At 49.5% G+C, this 18,711-nt stretch overlaps 1 protein-coding gene across 1 annotated transcript in view; it reads left to right on the top strand.

The window, feature by feature from the left end:
* Positions 1–18,711, top strand: part of gpc3 (glypican 3) — a 66,105-nt gene that overhangs the window by 43,618 nt on the left and 3,776 nt on the right. The window contains exon 7 of the mRNA XM_084699072.1: positions 10,397–10,586. Within this exon, the coding sequence (XP_084555198.1) occupies positions 10,397–10,586 (190 nt within the window). The remainder of the gene's footprint in view (positions 1–10,396; positions 10,587–18,711) is intronic.

The following is an 18,711-nucleotide window of genomic DNA, read 5'->3' as shown; positions in this document are numbered from 1 at the left end:
TCTCTCCCAGGCTAAACTAAACACACGAAAAAAACACAAAGCCTTTCCTCCCCGCGCTTCGAAAACCAGCCGTTCTCACGCCTCGGGCGGCTGATGTCATGCCTCCGTCGTGGCCAAGTTTCAAATGGACGGGGCTCTATAAATGGATGAAGAGAAATGACTTTCAGCTCGGGCTACTCTGCTTTGGAATGTCCAGACCTTCTAGGACCACACAGAGCTGCCCCAGACCTCAGGGTCTACATTGGCTACGTGTTGCGGATGAAGTATGCACGTCAATGTGGGTGTGTGTTTGGGTGCTTGTGTGTGTGTGTGCGCGCGTGTGATGTACTATGTTGCCAAGGAGAACTGAGTTTATATGAGCTAGGTTATTTCAGCATATCCTTCTAGACAGCCAGGCAGCAGTTGATGGATGTGCAGTTATTCCAGTGAGCAGTACTTAAGGAAGTATCTTCAACGTGTGGGTAACACAACACAGATGACTTAGCATTTCTCTACGACTATTTATTTGTTGATGTTTATTAATGTTTGTGCACCATTCGGTTTGGGATATTGAGTTACATATCAGTCGTTTACATGATCATAGTTTACTCAAATTAGATTTGAATATTTTCTGTATTTTGGTGATCTGTTCCATTCCTCGGGAGATGGCTTGTTTTTGGAAAAGAACATCTGTTCAACTTCCCAGGGTATCATGTTTCAACTCCTAACAACTCATCTCACAGGAGACGCTTGAGCTAGTGGCAAAATAGAGCAATTATGTGATTGGTCTTTGATTATGGAGCATTTCCCCTGTCAAATGAGTTTGCCGTTCAGTTGGTCCAAACTTGGGGGGATTGTCCCCATAGGTTCCTTTTAGTCATGTGACATTGGATATGGATGGTTGATATATTGGAAATACATAAAGTGTCATCCAACTGTCTGAATCACTTCCAGCCACTAGTAATGGTCTCTTCACTCTGGTTCTGCTCTCTTCTGTTTGGAGACAAAGACTTGACAAGAGCCAATAACATTTTCATGTTTCTTTTTTCTTTGGGTCAGTAAATTGTCAACGACTCTCTCTTCCTTCCATCTTTCTCCCTCTTTTTTCTCTTTCTCTCAATTACTCTTTTTCTTTCTTTATTTCTTTCTTTTCTCTTTCTCTCTCTCTCTCTCTCTCTCTCTCTCTCTCTCTCTCTCTCTCTCTCTCTCTCTCTATCATAGGGTTAGGCCGGATTCTAACCTGAATATAGTCTTAATTCTATCTTAAGTGACTTTCCTTTACGTGCATCTCATGCCAATATTACACTGTGTTAGTTTGTATGTCTGTCAAAAGGTTTTATAAAACAAAATATATTTCTTTCTCGTTTTGATCAAGATGCAGATCTCAGTATGGGGGACGCCTTGATGGCAGAGTTTGGGACAGCAGAACGTCTGGAGGCCCAGCTCTCTCTCTCTCTCTCTCTCTCTCTCTCTCTCTCTCTCTCTCTCTCTCTCTCTCTCTCTCTCTCTCTCTCTCTCTCTCTCTCTCTCTCTCTCTCTCTCTCTTGCGCTCTCTCTCTCTCTCTCTCTCTCTCTCTCTCTCTCTCTGTCTCTCTCTCTCTTCATTCCTTCATCTTCTTTCCCCCTGTTCCTTGCCAGTCCCTGCCTCTCCCTTTCTGTGCTGAGTTGTAAGTGACAGACTCCAGCCCTGTCACCCCCCCCCCCTCCCCTCCCCTCCTCCTGATACCCCCTCCTCTTTCCCTCCTCCAGACACCCTCCCCCATCCCACCTCCGCCCCCCAGCTTCCCAGCCTAATTGAAGCCAGGACCTGGGAAAATCCTGCAGGTAGGACAGGAATCCAGGGTGGAAAATAAACCAGATCCCGAGCGCCACAAATTCCATCACGCAGTCTCACTTCCTCCGAGCCACAGCAGTCACTAGAGCCTGGGTAGCTCGCTCTCAACACCTCATACACACTCTGAGCACACACACACACTCCTCTCGTACACACTCTGAGCACACACACTCCCTTCCAAAACACACAAAGCACACACACTACCCTGTGTGAACGGCACTGTACACAGCAACCTCGTGTGTGCACATATCCATGCAGGTTATGCCCTAAAACACTGGGCCACAGTTTGATTATGGAGCAGTACGATCACAGAAGTGTAACGAGCTGTGCTGCTTTCCGAGCTGATGCAAATCATGTTGGGGTTCTTGAAAGGGTCTTGAAGCAGGCCAGGGGAGCCGTCTCCTACAACGTGTGCTTCTAATCCCACTGATGGAGCTGCTGGGTGTGAGGCCATGCCTGCTGCTCTGTAGACCTTCCCTTACTGAGCCATTACGGCCTGCTCCACTCAAAGACCTGACTGCTGTTTGATCTTATTTACTGATGTTATTTAATATGCCCCCCTCGGGTGCCTCGTCCACGGTAGTTGCCTTCTTGTTTTTATGTCGTTTTTTTTTTTTTTTTGTGGAAGAGGAGGGAGGGGGGATAAAGGTAGGTGTGTGTCCTCTCTTGGGGGGGGGGGAGGGGCAGGTAGCTGCAAGGGTTTTTTAGATGAGGTGTCGCACCTGGTGCAGATTCCTGCCGGGCAGAACCTTCAGTGAACTTGGAAGGAGCTGCTGAAGGAGTCGTTGTATGTGTCCACTTTTCTGAACTGGTCAGAAGTGCATCTGTGCTTTCATACTGACTAAAAGTGCAAAAAAAATCAAAGTCAATATCACCCCCGGGACCAATAGAAGGTGACGAAACCACATTAGCTATTACAGCGATCCAATCAAAGATGGAGAGAGTAAGAGACTCAATTCACCCCCATTTAAATCACCAACAAATGTTGACTTTGGTCTGGAAGAGGATTTCAGTATCCAAACTGCCCAATTGAAGTCCAAAAAGAACAGAAATGTACAAAACACTGTCATGTATATAAACACAAACTGAGTTGATACGATTGATCAGCATATTTGGGCAGCCGCCCAACCCCACACCCAGCTGGTCCTTCAGTTCACCAAGCTTTGTTTACAAATCAATTATTGGCACAAAAAGAAATTCCACTTCAATACTGGCCTGTACACTAACATCCGGGGGTTCTGGTCCCTTAACTTTCAGATTCCTCTAAGCCCTCCACCCCCACAACCTAACCCCCCTTACCAGCACCCCCCAGACCCAGTCTCTCCCCCGCTGGCTGGGAGGTCAGGCAGAGCATGTGAGGGCCCTTTTCCTCCCAATTAGTCCCCCTGCTAATGAGGCCCAACCTCCCTCTTCCTCCCTACCTCCCTCCCTCCTCCACTTACTTACCTCCTCATCGCCCCAGCCCTGAGGCCTGGGCCAGGGTCACCCCTCTCTCCCACCCCCGACTTCTCTACCACTACCACCCCACTGGGTGTAATAATCACACAGCCAGCCTGTAAAAACTCTGGGGTCCAAACCAGCAAGCTCCTTGCCTCAAATACAGATTCTAGGTTCTTGTAGTACACATCTATATGTGTGCTACATTTGCACTGTATTTTCTTTATGCACTATTAGTATGTTGCTTTGAATACAAGTATCTGCAAAATTCACAAAATGTACATCACTTCTGATGCCCCTACCTAGCCTTATGTGTCCATTACTATTCCAGTAAATCCAGGCCTTAACACATGACTGCATCTTCCCTACTGCATAGACAGTCAGCAGAGTGAAGAGGAGGACTGGGGTTGAGATCAGAGCCGTGTCCTGGACTGGCATTCCCAGTGTGACCTGTAGGGGGCTGCAGACGTTTCTGGTTCAGATAGACCTGTCGTCACTGCTGAGAGTCATGGGGTGGGAGGAGGAGTGTAACGGGAGCCCCCCTCCCCCCATCACTCCCCTCCCGTTGCTGAAGGTCAGGGGTCGCACTTCCTGTTTCCTGTCTCTGCTGGGTCATCAGAGGGTCTCGCTACGAGGGTCAGAGACCTCCACTGTTTCTCTTCTGCCTTTTGTTTGGGGGGGGGGGGGGGGATTAGTGTGTTAGTACTCCCTTACTTTATCAGGTTTCTCTCCCTCCCCCTCTCCCCTCCCTCTCCCCCTACTACCCCCTCTCCCTGTGCTCAGTGGCAGTGCTCCTGATGATAGCCTGTGGGCTCAGAGGAGGCCTGAGCAAACACAGCCCTGTCCTCCCTCTCATCCCTCTCATCCGTCCATCACTTCATCCCTCCATCACTTCATCCGCCCTGCTGCCGGTAGGAGGGGTCATGGGATGCCCAGCCACGGTCGGAGGGAGGGTCTTTCAGCAGACCACATGACTCTGGGAACCTCGGTGATAACGTGTGAAGCAGAGGAGCAGCAGACAAGAAGGGCTTGTCTGAGACCACTAATCTGATTTAGCACCCAGCGGCCCTGCCCGGAATGGGACTTTTTAACCATAAAACCCCCTCTAAGACAATCAGCCACATTCACAGACACATGCCGAGGTTTTCATTTGGTTGGCAAAAAGTGAAAGAACGTTTTTTGGGATTTGTACACATGCCAGAGATATTGATTTCACAGGCAGTGGAATCACTGAAGATGCAATTTTAGAAACTTTTAAGACAGTTCCTAAACTGCAATGGAAAACTGCTTTTCTTTAATATAATTTGTTGAGTTTATGACATTCCAGGACAGATTGTATCATCACTCTGAGAATTTCTGTAACCAATCTGATTTTATATTATATTCAGGTTTTTATGGATTTATTTGAAGGTGCAAAGAATGTGTTTTAGCCAATATCACTATATCCTTACAGATTTGTATCCAAACTGGAAAAATCTGGAAATGCTCTCTGTATTTAGTCAAAAGGTGGGGTGGGCACACGCCCAGTTTAACACAGGACCAGAGAGCTGCTCCTCTCTGGGGTTAGTACAAACTGGAAATTAAAGTAGGAAATTAATCTTGTCTGCATCAACTGTCTGGGACAGGCTGCCCCCACGTGACAGATACGGCCGCAGACTGATCGAGGAGGAGCACAGAGAAGGAGAGAAGAATGAAGGAACACGGGTCTCCCTCCCCTTCTCACTTCAAATTCAATAAAAGTTGAGTAATGGGTCCAGGAGAGCTGGGTGGGAGCTGGGCAGGCTGTGTCCTCCTCAAGGCTCTCAGTCACTCAGCCCACTGAGGAGATTTCCATGACTCACCATGTGGAAATGTGCCTTCTGTCATCTCTCTCTCTCTCTCTCTCTCTCTCTCTCTCTCTCTCTCTCTCTCTCTCTCTCTCTCTCTCTCTCTCTCTCTCTCTCTCTCTCTCTCTCTCTCTCTCTCTCTCTCTCTCTCTCTCTCTCTCTCTCTCTCTCTCTCTCTCTCTCTCTCTCTCTCTCTCTCTCTCTCTCTAGCCTCTCTCAAGCTCTCTTGCTGGTGCTCATGCACCCCCCCACACCCCCTTCTCCCACTTTCTCCTTATATGCGCTACTCATCGCATAGCAGCACTTCTAACATGATACAGGCACGTACATGTACAGTCCCTGTAGCTGTGTGTGTTATTGTGGTGTGTGTACATGAACTTCTCATCCACAGTACTGATAATGAAAAGTAAACATTTCTAAGTAGTGTTGTTCAGAGAAGCCTTGTTAAGGTCGGAGTGCCTTGGTCTGGTGAATCCTCTATATTTGGCCTGAGAGACAGCTTGTTCTGGACTGTCTGGGCTAGAGAGGTCAGTGAACCAGATGGAGTTTGGAGGCCTGCAGGCCTGCCAGCAGACATCACTGTGGACACTGTGGATAGTGTTTACTTATGAAGATGAAGAAGACATATATTCACGTTTAAACTATAAGGCAAATACTAGAGGCCAGAAGCAGTTTTATTTCAGTTGTATAGACATCCAAACAACTTTGGTTCTGATAGATAAGCAGACAGACGTGTCAGCAGATTCCGTCTGGGCCGAGTCACGGCCCACAGGCCCAGACATGTCCTTTGCTCCGCGAGGACGTCAAAACACAGAGTCTGATCCCTATCAGTCCAGAAGGAGGACAAGAAACACACCTCTTCCAATCCATCTCTGTCCTCATCACTCACTCTCCCCTGCTTCAGTCCTCACATCCCCCACTCTTTCACCCTCTTCCTTTCTCCAGTTCTACACAGCTTTTTTCACACTTTTTGCTTCGTCCCTTGTTTCTTAGTATCTCCGTCTTCTTATGTTCTGAAAAGCTATTTCTTGTAATTTGTGTTCCTGTTCTCGTGGTTGCTTTTAAGTCTATTTTCCCTTTGACGAATGGTAATAAAAAGGAGTTGAGCATATTTTGGCCACCTGTTTATATGAGGACAGGACAAAAATGAGATGTTCCACGTGGATTCCCGATCCTCCCCGAACATAAGGTGTGTCCGCTGCAGGTAGCCAGGCCAGCGTCGGAGCAGCCTGACCCCGTGGCCGTGTTCTGCATCAGAGCACCAGCTGTTCCACAGTGACCCTGTCAGGAGTTAGCGTCATGTGGGAGGCAGGGACAGCCTTGTGGTTGGTGTGTCTCTGTCTGGGCTGGCCTGCATTGAGCAATCCGACCACATGTTTGGGCTCTGTGCGTGTATCCCTCCGTGCCCGCCGCCCTCCCTTGTGACAGAGCGGAGGAGAAGAGCCGTGGGACGCACGGCCAAGCTGATTACATGTTCTGTGGTCCCCTCAGCTCCGGCCAGCTGTCGAGCAAAGCAGCTAGCTCCTCCCTGGAAACCTCCGTACAGCGTGAGAGAGGAGAGAGAAAAGTAGAGAACAGATAAAGATCCAGATTTCCTCCCTTAATCTGAAACATACTGAGTAAAAAAAAAAGAAAGAAAAGAAAGTTGATTTTATTTGTTTCCTCTCTTGCTTCCTTCAGGGTTTCTTTATTGCAGGAGATTCCGGCACCGAGAGAGAGTGACTTAGTTGAGGTTTCTGCCTCTGGTGGTAAATCCGGAGGCTCTTGTCAGCTCTGGTTGTGGCCCGGGCCATGCCAAGATCGCAGCGTCACTTTCGACACAAACATCCCCTCGGGCGACCGCAGCCGTGGCAACAGGCAGCCAGCAGCCTGAAGCCACAGCTCCCCGCCACAGTGCCACAGAGAGGGGCCCTGCCCTGCTGCCACCCTGGAGCAGAGGGCACCGCTGGAGCCTCTGTGGCCTGGAGGGGCACGCTGGCATGATGACAGAGAGAAGCACACTGCTGTGTGTGTCTGTCTGCTACTGTTGGGTTAAGGTTAGGCCTGTTGCTGTTAAACAGAGTTGACCTGAACGACCTCACCGTGGTTTTGAAAAGGGCAGGAGTTTCGCAATAGTTACTCCGACACTGTATTTTCTTCTGGGTTCTTAACATTTGCCAGAGAAGGGAACATTGTTTGTCCTTGTGTTTCAGCAGTCAGTATTTTAGGCAGATGGTGAAAGCGGTTCTGCATCGTCGTGTGCCCGTAAACAACACCAGTTGCTGCTGCCCATGTTTTTCCTCAGTCCCTGTACCTTATTTTAGGTTTTGTTCTAAAATACCCCCCCGACCACATCTTTCTCCCCCGTCTTTACGACTGTTTTCTTTCAGTCTTTTTTGCTTTTAATTTGTTTGTGGGACACCCCTCCCCTCCCCACGTCGGACTGCGTTGCCAGGCGACGGACCTCGGGAAGGAATTCCTAGACCTCAGTAAATCTACTCAGTGCGCTGGCACGCGCTCGCAAACATGATTCTTTCTTAAATGAGAAGGTTTAGTGCATTAAATTCCCATTGCTCATGGCGAGAAATAGAGGAGAGTCCATAAGCTTGTTTTTTATGGACTTGTGTTTGAGAAGAGTCGCTGCAAGCGGACAGGGCCGTCTGAGAGTCGTGAGTCAGCAGGTGGCGCTGTCTAAGGCTTGTTCCCCCTATCTCCTTTCATACCAGACCACCTATTATCCCAGGGTGGTCAGTGAGACTGAGAGAGAGAAGGAGAGGGAGACGGAGTGGAAGAGAGTGAGGAGGAGTCATTCTAACTTACAGAAGTTAGAATGTTCCTATGGATCACTAGTTTTTATGAAGGACTGTTTGTCCATCAGTTGGCCTTAAGTGACCAGGCTTGTAGAAATGTTGTGGTCATCGTCCATGTATGGCCCCAATGTTAGGGTCTGAATAGATGCCTGTTGGGCTGCCCTTGGAGGAACAGGCTTCGGTGTGTTCCCTGTCTAAACTCTGGAGTTTGTGTCACTTGGAAATCCTAGATTGACTAGTTTGTATAAGGAGGCTGGGAAAGGGAACAGCATTGTTTACTTTCCTACTCATGTAATTCTGGGATTATCACTGGCTTTTACTCCTCCTTCATCCCCTGTGAGTCTGATCCTTGTCAGGAATTCTCTACTTTCTCGTTTCCGTTGCAACTGACCTGACAGAGCGAGGGCGAGGGAGAGGGAGAGGGAGAGGGAGCGGGGATGCATGCAAACCCAATTTTCTCCCTTAGACAACCGCATCAACAAAAACAACAACAACCAAAATACCTGCTGATGTACGCAGATAGGAAGGAAATCAATAAAACACAAAGAGGGGCAGGCAGTGGAATGGAAAGATGAAAGGAGGGCTGGAGAAGGAGGGAGGGAGTAAGGGGGGTTGGATGGAATTTAGCACATCTGTTACCTTGGCAGGGCTCTTAATCATGTGTGATGTTGTGTGGTGGTTGAGAGGTGGTCACAGTACAGGTTGTCTCCATGGCTACGGTCATGTGCTACAAACAGTTGTTGAGGGACTGGGCCGAAGCCGTTGGCCGGGGGCATGCTAGAGGTGATACACTAAAGCAAAGCTCCCACTGCGCACGGCCTCTGCAATTAGATATCATGGAGAACAAATAAGGGTGTCTTTTTTCCCCTCAAGCTGTTTCCATTTTTCATTGTGATCAATGACCTCAACACCAGAGAAGCTCTGAACATTCAAACACTGAGAGGACAAACTGATGTCGGTGTTCATGTTAACTGAGGATTTATATTTCTCAACTTTCCAACTTAGTCCTCTTCTCTTTTTTAGCTCTTGATGTTGTGTAGATGTTTTGTAAATAGTGTGTGAGATACTTTGCCCGCGGCATGGAAGGTTTACATTTTTTATACCTAAGATTTACCACTCTTGGACATTTGAGAGTAATTTACGAGTTGATTGGTTTACCACAGTCTTCAATAAACACAATTCCGGTATGTGTTGCACAACACATAATAAGCTTCTATAAGTTGGGAAAATGTTTTAATTAATTAGGATTTCAAAAAATGCACTTCAGAGCTGAAAACAGCAGCATGGTAATGAAATTAAATACAAATTCTAAAGTGGAATTGCATTTCTACCATCCACATTGTGGGCCAAGTAGCAGTCACACGACAAAAAGCTTGTGACACCATCTACGTGTCACTCAACACTGGCACACTCATGCCATCCTGCACGTGCAAAACTAAATCTACAAATAAGATATCTCACTATCTTTACATTTCTAAAATGTGACTTGAACTGGTGTCCAGTGTACTGGAATGTATTTTTCCTCGTCAGTTTGTTGCCAGTGTATACAAGTTGCCCAGATACAACCACTCAAGACATCCACGTTGGCCAACAACAACAGAATCACACAATCCTGTTGACCAGAAGGCTCCCCTCCTACCATCTAATTACATGTCCCTGCATGGACCCACAGCCACAGGCTCTTTCTGCTTGTTCGTTTCCACCCGTCAGAGTGATCGGACCTGCACAGAAATAAGATATCTGGCTCCGATAGCAGAAGGCCTATTTTTCTGCATAGTAATTATAATTGTAATTTGGTACATGCCATTCTTTTTAGGTCTGACCATTTTCCCCGGAGTTTCCCTTCCACCTCTCGTACTACCCCTCAAGACAAACAGTGACAATGACTGGCTGAATAAGACGAAACCAGACACTTTCTGAATTAAAGCCGTTTCCTTTGCTCATGTAGAGTATGTAGTACCTGTAATGCACTGTACATTCCATCACGGATATAAAGTTCCAATGTAATGAGGACAGAGCAACTTAATGCTACACACTAATATTTCATTATGATACTTTCCTATATGTACTGTATGTACACCATACTAGAGACATGAGTTCCCCCATGGTAAAATTGATTTGTATTCAATTGGGCTGAATGCGGCATGAGTCTGGAGGGCTGGTGTGGTGTGTGAGTCTGGAGGGCTGGTGTGGTGTGTGAGTCTGGAGGGCTGGTGTGGTGTGTGAGTCTGGAGGGCTGGTGTGGTGTGTGAGTCTGGAGGGCTGGTGTGGTGTGTGAGTCTGGAGGGCTGGTGTGGTGGAGTCTGGAGGGCTGGTGTGGTGTGTGAGTCTGGAGGGCTGGTGTGGTGTGTGAGTCTGGAGGGCTGGTGTGGTGTGTGAGTCTGGAGGGCTGGTGTGGTGTGTGAGTCTGGAGGGCTGGTGTGGTGTGTGAGTCTGGAGGGCTGGTGTGGTGTGTGAGTCTGGAGGGCTGGTGTGGTGTGTGAGTCTGGAGGGCTGGTGTGGTGTGTCAGCATCTCCTCTGTGTCCCGTAGCTGCTGCGTCTGGTCACGGTGCCTGAGAAACGCTGGAGGGCTCGCTCCGGGGGAGGCGGGGCCGACGGACGGAATGAGGAGGATGAAGAGGAAGGGCTGGTGAGCGGCGACTGCGATGACGAGGACGAGTGTACCGGGGTGTCCGGGCTGGGACCTCCACCCAGGCGTAAACGCCTGCGCATCTTTGCAGGTGAGACTTTACCCCTGACTCAGACACTATGGCGGCCATCTTTGTTCTCTCAAGACTTCGGTACTGAGCTGACTTCAAATGAACAGCTATATCCACATTGATGTCCCACTGTTATTGTACATTGATGAATGGGGTTAGGAAAAAATTCTGGCACAGCGCAGTGTTGTCACTGTTAATCGCTGTTTATGGATAAAGAAATTTTTATTGGAGAGAAGCCAGTTCATACAGCTAACTACATTTCCCAGACGTATCTTCATGGACTGAGCAGGTGTTTAAGCGTGAATACTGTCTGTGCTGCCAAAAGGTTCTGGTGCCACAGTCAGGGGGTGTGGATGCAGGTAGGGGCCAGATGACTTCCTGAAGTAACATTGTCACCTCAACCTCTCCACCTTCACATTGTCTACCCACATACCCCCCCCCCCCCCAGCTCCCTCCGCCTCCGCTACCCAAAAAAAGACGCTCGCTCAAAAAGACAAACAGAGAACAAAAGAAGCAACAAACTCTTCGGAGAAAAGAAACCAAACAGCAGAAGGGGGAATAACAGGGAGACAGCAGGAACAAGGGGCTGCGCTGCTCCGACACAAAGCCAGCCCAGCTGAGTCAACAGGCAGGAGGGAGTAGTCCTCCTGTCAGGGTGTTGTGGCAGGGCTCTGGGCTGGCTGGCCAGGGAGCGGGACCAGAACCAGGACCAGGGGTTAGCGCAGGAATTCAGCAGGCCCAGCGCATCCAGAGGCCTGGGCCGTGAGAGCCTGACGCCCCTCCTGCTGCTCCTGGAGGGAGAGCCTTCTGCTCGGGCTCCCAACCCGGGAGTTGGGTTGTCCTCCTCGGGGCGCTGAACTGCTCATCACCTCACCCAGTGGGGCAGCTGGTTGTGTATTTGTCTTCCCTACCCCTCTCTGTATTTCCATTCCATCACTAAAGATACCTTTTCTCTGGGTATGTGATCTAGGTGCGTGTACGTGTGTGTGTGTGTAGGTTACGTGCTTACGTGTGTGTGCAGTGTCTGCCTGTTTGTGTTTCAGTGTCAGGGATGTTTGCAGACCTTGGGACTGTCTCCTGAAGCAGGTATGGAGATAGCTGCTGATAGCCTGTGATGACCCAGTAAAACGCCGACCCCTCCTGACCTGTCATCCCGTTTTGGTCAAACAGGGGGCTGGGGGTTCGAAGGTCACGGCGCAGACCAGTGGGCCTAATGGGGGGCCTGTCTGTGCCTGGCGCTTTGAGATGGACGAGACAGATCTGGTTTCACAAAGCAGGCAGTTGAGTGGAGGGTCGACCAGACCACAGAGCACTTCCAGCTTCACTGCCCTGGGAAAGGGGACACAAGCCACAGCAACAAGGTGTAGACAGGACGCAGGCAGGGCCCCCGGAGCCCCCCTACGCTAAAGCTGTCAACCTGCTGACCACAGACTGGATGTTCAGAATCATCTCCTGTGATTGATCTGGCCCCCCGCTCATTCTAAACACAGATTCCAGAGTCAACTCCTCACCGCCCACTCCCCATCCCATCCCATCCACACACCCTCCCCCGCCATGCATTCCCCAGAGCATTCCGGGCTAGGGGAGCTATTCCAGGACAGGGTCTGTGTGTCGTGTGTCTGTCCTCCCCCAGTCAGACGCAGGCGGCAGGCAGGCAGGCAGGCAGGCAGGCAGGCAGGCAGGCAGGCAGGCAGGCAGACAGACAGACAAACAGGCAGGCAGGCAGGCAGGCAGAACATGGGCCTCTCCTGGCTTACGTCATGCACGAGAGGGAGCATGGTCATGAGCTGTGCTGTGTCGTTATGTGGATATATTTAGACCGCCTGCATGCAGATGTCGCGTGTGTCTGTGTGTGTGTGGTTAAGTGTGTGTGTGTGCCAATGATCATGACTCACCTGTGTGACTGCCTTTCTACCTCCCTCCCCCTCTCTCTGCTCCATTTCCTTTCTATGCCCTCTCTCTTACACTCCCTCCTCCTTATCCCCCTCTTTATCAGAGACAGAAACCGGTTAGTAAACAGTACAGCGCTCCTCCCTGCAACACAACTGAATCTACATTCAAATAGAATCCTCTAGAGCCCCACTCTGGTGTTGCTGTGGTGACTTCTAGTTACCAGGCCCCATGTCGGGTCCAGGCTGGGTTGATTGTGCTGATCTGGATGGCCCTTCTCCCCATGTCCTACCACCTCAGCATGCTTGGGGTGTGCTCTGTGAATAGACCTCTTGTTAGCTTCCAGGCCTCAGACATTCGGTCACTGTAAGCACAGAAGAAAAGCTGTTTTCTTGGAAGCTCTTGAGCCTTTTATCAGTGCCAGAGGTTAGAAAAATACAAAGTGGAAATATGCCTGTAATGTGAAACACGCAGCACCCTGCAAGGGGCAGGGCTGGGCACACCGGTCACACATTCACTGGAAGGATCGAGGGAGGAAGAAAGATAGGAGAAATGGTAAGAAGATGGGGAAAAAAATAGTGAGAATGAAAGTGAGGGAGAGACACAGATGTAAACATACTGTATATAAACATTCTCTATGAGCTGACTTAACGACCGTGTTGCCAGGTTTTAGAATGTGGAATGCTAATGAGGTCCAGGTGTGACCACTGACCTCCAGCACCTGATAGGTGAGTAACACGGCGCTGCTGTTTTATCAAAGTAGCCAATCACCAAGCACTATTTATGTTTCATCATCTGGATCCGGGAAAACGTTTACACGAGAGGCATTAACCGTGTATTATGCTTCCCTGCCCGTGCTGCTCTGTACCCCTGCGTAGCAAGGCTACTGTGTTACTGGACATACTGTCTGCACCTTGGGCTCAGACATGTGGTAGACATGTAAAAGGCATGTGCCGTGCAGGTTGGCGTGAGACAAGGAGTCAGACAGAACAGATGTAGGAGAGGAGGACCACAGGTGCATGTGAAGTGGGGGGGGACACATCTGTGTCTGTGGGGGGGTGGGTGGGGGGGTATGCGCATCAGAGAGGTACAGACTAAACTAAATCATCCCTGTTGAAGTCTCACCCCTACCAAGACTACTCACAACATATCCTGTAACAACGAGGGGGGCATCAAACCTGATGGGGTCCGTTGGGCTTCGGGCTGCACATACTGTATCTGTTGTGTCGTGGAATGAAGCCGCTCAGACCGGTCTTTAGATAAGGCCATTTGCTTGTCAGGGAAATGAGCGCGGTTAACAGAGAATGGACCAGATGTTGTTGGTTCGTCTGGAGCACACTGCAACCACACTCATCTGCAAAAGGGGAAATAGGGGATAGGAGAGGAGAGGAGAGGAGAGGAGAGGAGAGGAGGAGATGTTAAGGGTCTGGAATGGAGAACACACTGGACAGATTTAAACCCAGCCTTTCCTCCTCAAGCTTATAAATAACCAACTCTGTAAATTTGCCCAAGCTTCCTCCTCCTTCTCCTCCTTTTCCTCTTCCTTCTCCTCCTCCTTTTCTTTTTCCTTTTTTGCCCCACGCCCCTCACAAAAATAATGAAGCTTGCCACCATCTGTGTAAACAGGCTTGGTTGGTGTGTGTAAGAGCCTCTCTCTCTCTCTTTCTATTTCTCTCTCCCACTCTCTCCACACCCCTTTCTCTATGTGGGGCCAACCACAGGGCTCTGAGTGCTCCTCTGTGGGGGCTGAGAGTGTTGGCACGGGAGAGGAGAACAGGAAGAGAGGACAGGAGGAGACCGCTAGGGTCATTGAAGAGAAAAGATAGAAGCGATGGATTAAGAAGGAGAGCAGATGGAAGGAGAAAGGAAACGAGGGGTGAAGAGGAGCAGGGAAAGGGAGAGCAAAGGAGAGACTGAGAGGAGCGGAGGAGAGGAGAGAGCAGGGCAGTTCCACCCCCATGGAGCTGCTGTTCAGAGTTGATCCAGGGATCAGAACCACTAAGATCAGCCAGAGGGAGGAAAGAGGAGCCTTGATTTGATCTCTATGGACACGAGTGGAAGAAAACAAACTGCAACCATAGTTCCCATAGTCTACATTGGGGGGTCTCAAGCCAATGATTCCTTCCTATGGGATCTTGTGTTTGTGTGTGCGCCTTCTGAAATGCGTTTGTTTGCTCAAGAATTTTATTTACATTTGCAGGCGTTTTTTGGACGCGTTAAATTGATTCCAGACTCATTCCTGGGTCCTGTCCGTCAGCTACACCACAGTCCACAAACACTCTGTGCTTGGTTGTGTGCCCCACTCCCCGCCACTCCCTCCCTCACCACCAGGGTGCCACACAGCAGCCATTTTGGGGAGAAAGTCTTGTGTGTGTGTACCCTCATCACCCAGTTTACCACAACTCCATGCCTCAGACTGTACACTCGTCAGGTGCCCTTTTGATCTAGTGCTTAGACGCTTGTACTTTTTGTACACTTTTATCAGTATAAATTAGTTCAAATATCATAATAATAAAAAATATAAAACAAATCAGTGTATTTGGAGGGATACAGAACTTGCACAAAGGGGACATAACAGGAATCATGTGGCAGGATGGCAGCAGCTCTAGTGTGCTGTCAGACAAGCCTAGGCTGTCACTCCCTAGTCTCAGCAGGGCAGGAATGTGTTCACGGTGTGTCTGTTACTATGGCTCAGTAGCATTTGTTTACAGGTCTGGATTAGCCAGCTGTATTTCCTGTTCTGTTTACATCAGTGGAGGATGAGTGAGCAAGAATCAGGCTAAGAAGGGCTTGGGATGTTACTGTCTTTGTATAGAATGGTGAGGAGCGTATGTGAGAGGTAAGACAATGTGCTTTAAATGCCCCATCAGGTGAAGTAGTGTAGACCTCCAGCTCCCCCGCCCTCCTCACCTCGTTGCCTCCCCCGCTGTGTGAGTCCATGGGAGGGTCAGCGGCGTGTCTCTGGTCCTGGACACACCCCTGGGTCTCCCAGCATCCTGACACACCCGTCTCCCTTCTCTCAGTGAACTGCACTGTGAGAGTCTCCCTCTTCCTACGCCTCTCTTATTTCTCTCTCTATTTCTCCTTCTCTCTTGCTCTCTCCCTCTTTCTGTCCTCCCCTCTCTCCCTGTCTTCTCCTGATAAGGACTACCATTGTTCAATCTCTCCAGAATCCGCCCCACCCGTCACACCCTCCCGACCCCTGACCTAGGGTGTCAGCGTCAGGCTTGGCGGTGCTGCTCAGCCCAGAGATTTACGGGCCTGCGCACTGCTACAGGAGCTCCCGCCCTGCAGCACCCCCTGCCCTCAGCACAGAATCAGCTCTTTGTATGTTTGATTTGTTCTAGTTTGTACCTCTGCTGCTCTCCCCTGCTGGCTCCTGCTCTGCCTCTCCCCACCTCACACTGCAGCAGCTCTGACTGACTCTACAGGAATTTGTGAACACGTACAAATTCACATTCTTCTTTCCTTTGCTTCCTTTTTCGGGTCTCTGCCTCTCTCATACTGCCTGTCTGTCTCGCTTTTTCTGTCATCCCACTGTAACTCAAGGCTATAAATACATGGGAGAAAATCTAATTTGTGTTTGTTGGAGAGGAAAGGAGATGAGAGGAGTGGAGAAAAGAAGAAGGAAGGGGATGGTCATCGCCTCGCTGACACCACTTGGACTCAGCATTTTAATTAATAGGTGTTGACTTGCATTTGTCCCACAAAGCTGCCATTGAGAGTTTAATCAGGAATGTTGGCTTCCACTGCCTGGGGTGTACCTCTTCAGCAGAGCAAAAAAAATCTATTATCACTCAGTCATACAATTTGCTAGACTTAGGATACATTAACCCTCATGAACCCTACCCCTTGCTATCTGTTTTTTCTCTCTCTCTCCCTCTTTCCCTCCCTCTCTTTTCTCTCTCTCGCTCTCTCTCTCTCGCTCTTTAGACTCCCCCATGTCCCTCACCCTGCGTTATCTATCATATATCTTTCTTTTAACCTCTGAGCTGGCCTTGCTCATCTAATCTCCTCTCTCCTCCACTCTCTCTTTGAACATGTTTCTTTCACTTTCTGTCCCTCCCTTGCCTCGTGGTTGACCCTTTTTACACTGGAGGATTCTTCCTGTCCATCTTCTACTGCTTTTAATACCCTCCTTCTTATCTCTTCCCCTGCAGTGCCCCCTCTCTCCCTCTCTCTCTTCCTCTGTCTGTCTCTCTCCCTCCTATCTCTCCCTCCTAGCTCTCTCTCTCTCTGTGTCTCTCCGCCCCTCCCTGCCTTGCCCTCAGTGTGTGAAGGTGTGGAAGGGCTCCTGAGGTGGTGAGGCTGGTGTTCAGAGCTGTGTCGGTGCCTGCAGCTTCAGCATGGGCCTCCTCCGGGTCGCTCGTTTGTCTTGGCCTGCTGTTCCCCGCCTCTCAGTGCCCCTGTGGTCAGTCCATGGGCGTGGAGGCAGACGCTCAGATTCCCGCTTGCCCGTAGACACTCCACTCCTAGCACCTCGCTCTCTGCTCACAGCCCTACACACTCACATCTACACCTCTCTACATCCCCTATATTGTCTCCTCTCCTCCACCCTCTCCTCTCTCCTCCTCTCCTATACCCTCTCCTATACCCTCTCCTCCTCCCCTATACCCTCTCTTCCTGCCCTATACCCTCTCCTCTCTCCTCCTTTCCTATACCCTCTCCTCTCTCCTATAACCTCTCCTCCTCCCCTATACCCTCTCTTCCTCCACTATACCCTCTCCTCTCTCCTCCTCTCCTATACCCTCTCCTCTCTCCTATAACCTCTCCTCCTCCCCTATACCCTCTCTTCCACCGCTATACCCTCTCCTCTCTCCTCCTCTCCTATACCCTCTCCTCCTCCCCTATACCCTCTCTTCCTCCCCTATACCCTCTCCTCCTCCCCTATACCCTCTCCTCCTCCCCTATACCCTCTCTTCCTCTCCTATACCCTCTCTTCCTCCCCTATACCCTCTCCTCCTCTCCTATACCCTCTCTTCTCTCCTCCTCTCCTATACCTTCTCCTCTCTCCTCCTCTCCTATACCCTCTCCTCTCTCCTCCTCTCATCTACCCTCTCCCAATTCTTGCCTCCAATCCTCTTCTTCTCCCAGCTTTCACGTGTCATCCCAAAGAAGGACATGGCTGTCAAGTCACGTGATCATTGCCGTCTCCGAGAGAATATAGCCAAGGCTTTACACAACAAGGCAATAAACCTTTTAACAGACCGCCTCCCAACGCCAGCATTCCGCCTGTTTGTTCAAATGCCTCTAGTATTGTTCCCACAGCATATTTACAATCACCCCCCTCCATGCAAATATGTTGTGACATGAGCATATGGAAGCTAGAGTTTCTACAACCTTTCTGAATATTATATTCAAGGGAATCAATTGATCCATGGTAGGCAGGAGTAGACGCTGGATAAAATATTAGCCTAACTTACAAGGTGTTATAAGATCCTCTTAACTTACAAAGCTGGGAAATCTTGATCAAATTTGACCAGCTCAGGTGTTTTACATGTTCACGCTGTCTGCCAATGTAGCTGCAATCCAAACCATTTCCCCAGTTTCATAACAACCACCTGTGTTTGGAGACAACATTCCACATGCACTCTTGTCCAGAGCACACGTGTCCTAAATAAACTCTGCTGGACTACAAGGTACATATTTGTCAGGGAGTAGCAATCGAGTGGAGCAAAGGTTACAGTAAATAATACCTACTTCTGACAGATGTTGTTTGCATTTTATCTGTGTTTAAGACTGTACATCTTTCAAAGCATTACCCCTTTTATGAGTAAACATTTGCTGATGACTCAGTTTGTCAGTTGATGTGTTTCCTGAGGTGTGTAAGCAGTGCCAGGCAGAAGAGCCTCATAGAGGCTGCAGTGTGGCTGTGTGAGAGAGGGGCCTCCAGCTTGAGGCCCTGCTCACTGCTTTCAAAAACACACACCGCAGACGCACTGTTGCTCTCTTTCTCTGTCTCTCTCTCCACACACAAACACACACACTTACACACAATGCAACCACTGCCTGACCTTTCACGGTTCCAAACAAACATCAGCTCCGTCAAACCACAGTGCCTGCACGGGCTCTGTGGTCCCTCACAGGGCCATATATAAAGAAGGGACATAAACCATAAACCCTGAGGAAGGCTGTGTTAGTGTTTCTAAGTGTTTGCTTGTGTGTGACTGAGATATAGTGCTCTCTCTTTCTCTACTTCTCTCTCCCTCTCTCTCGGCTCAGCTCAACTCCAGGCCCAGCCCACTGTAACCCATCA

This window comes from Hypomesus nipponensis, chromosome 1, assembly GCF_054491055.1.
Source record: "Hypomesus nipponensis isolate SF chromosome 1, ASM5449105v1, whole genome shotgun sequence".
In the NCBI taxonomy this organism is placed as follows: domain Eukaryota; kingdom Metazoa; phylum Chordata; class Actinopteri; order Osmeriformes; family Osmeridae; genus Hypomesus; species Hypomesus nipponensis.
This window is presented reverse-complemented; position numbering and strand designations above follow the sequence as displayed.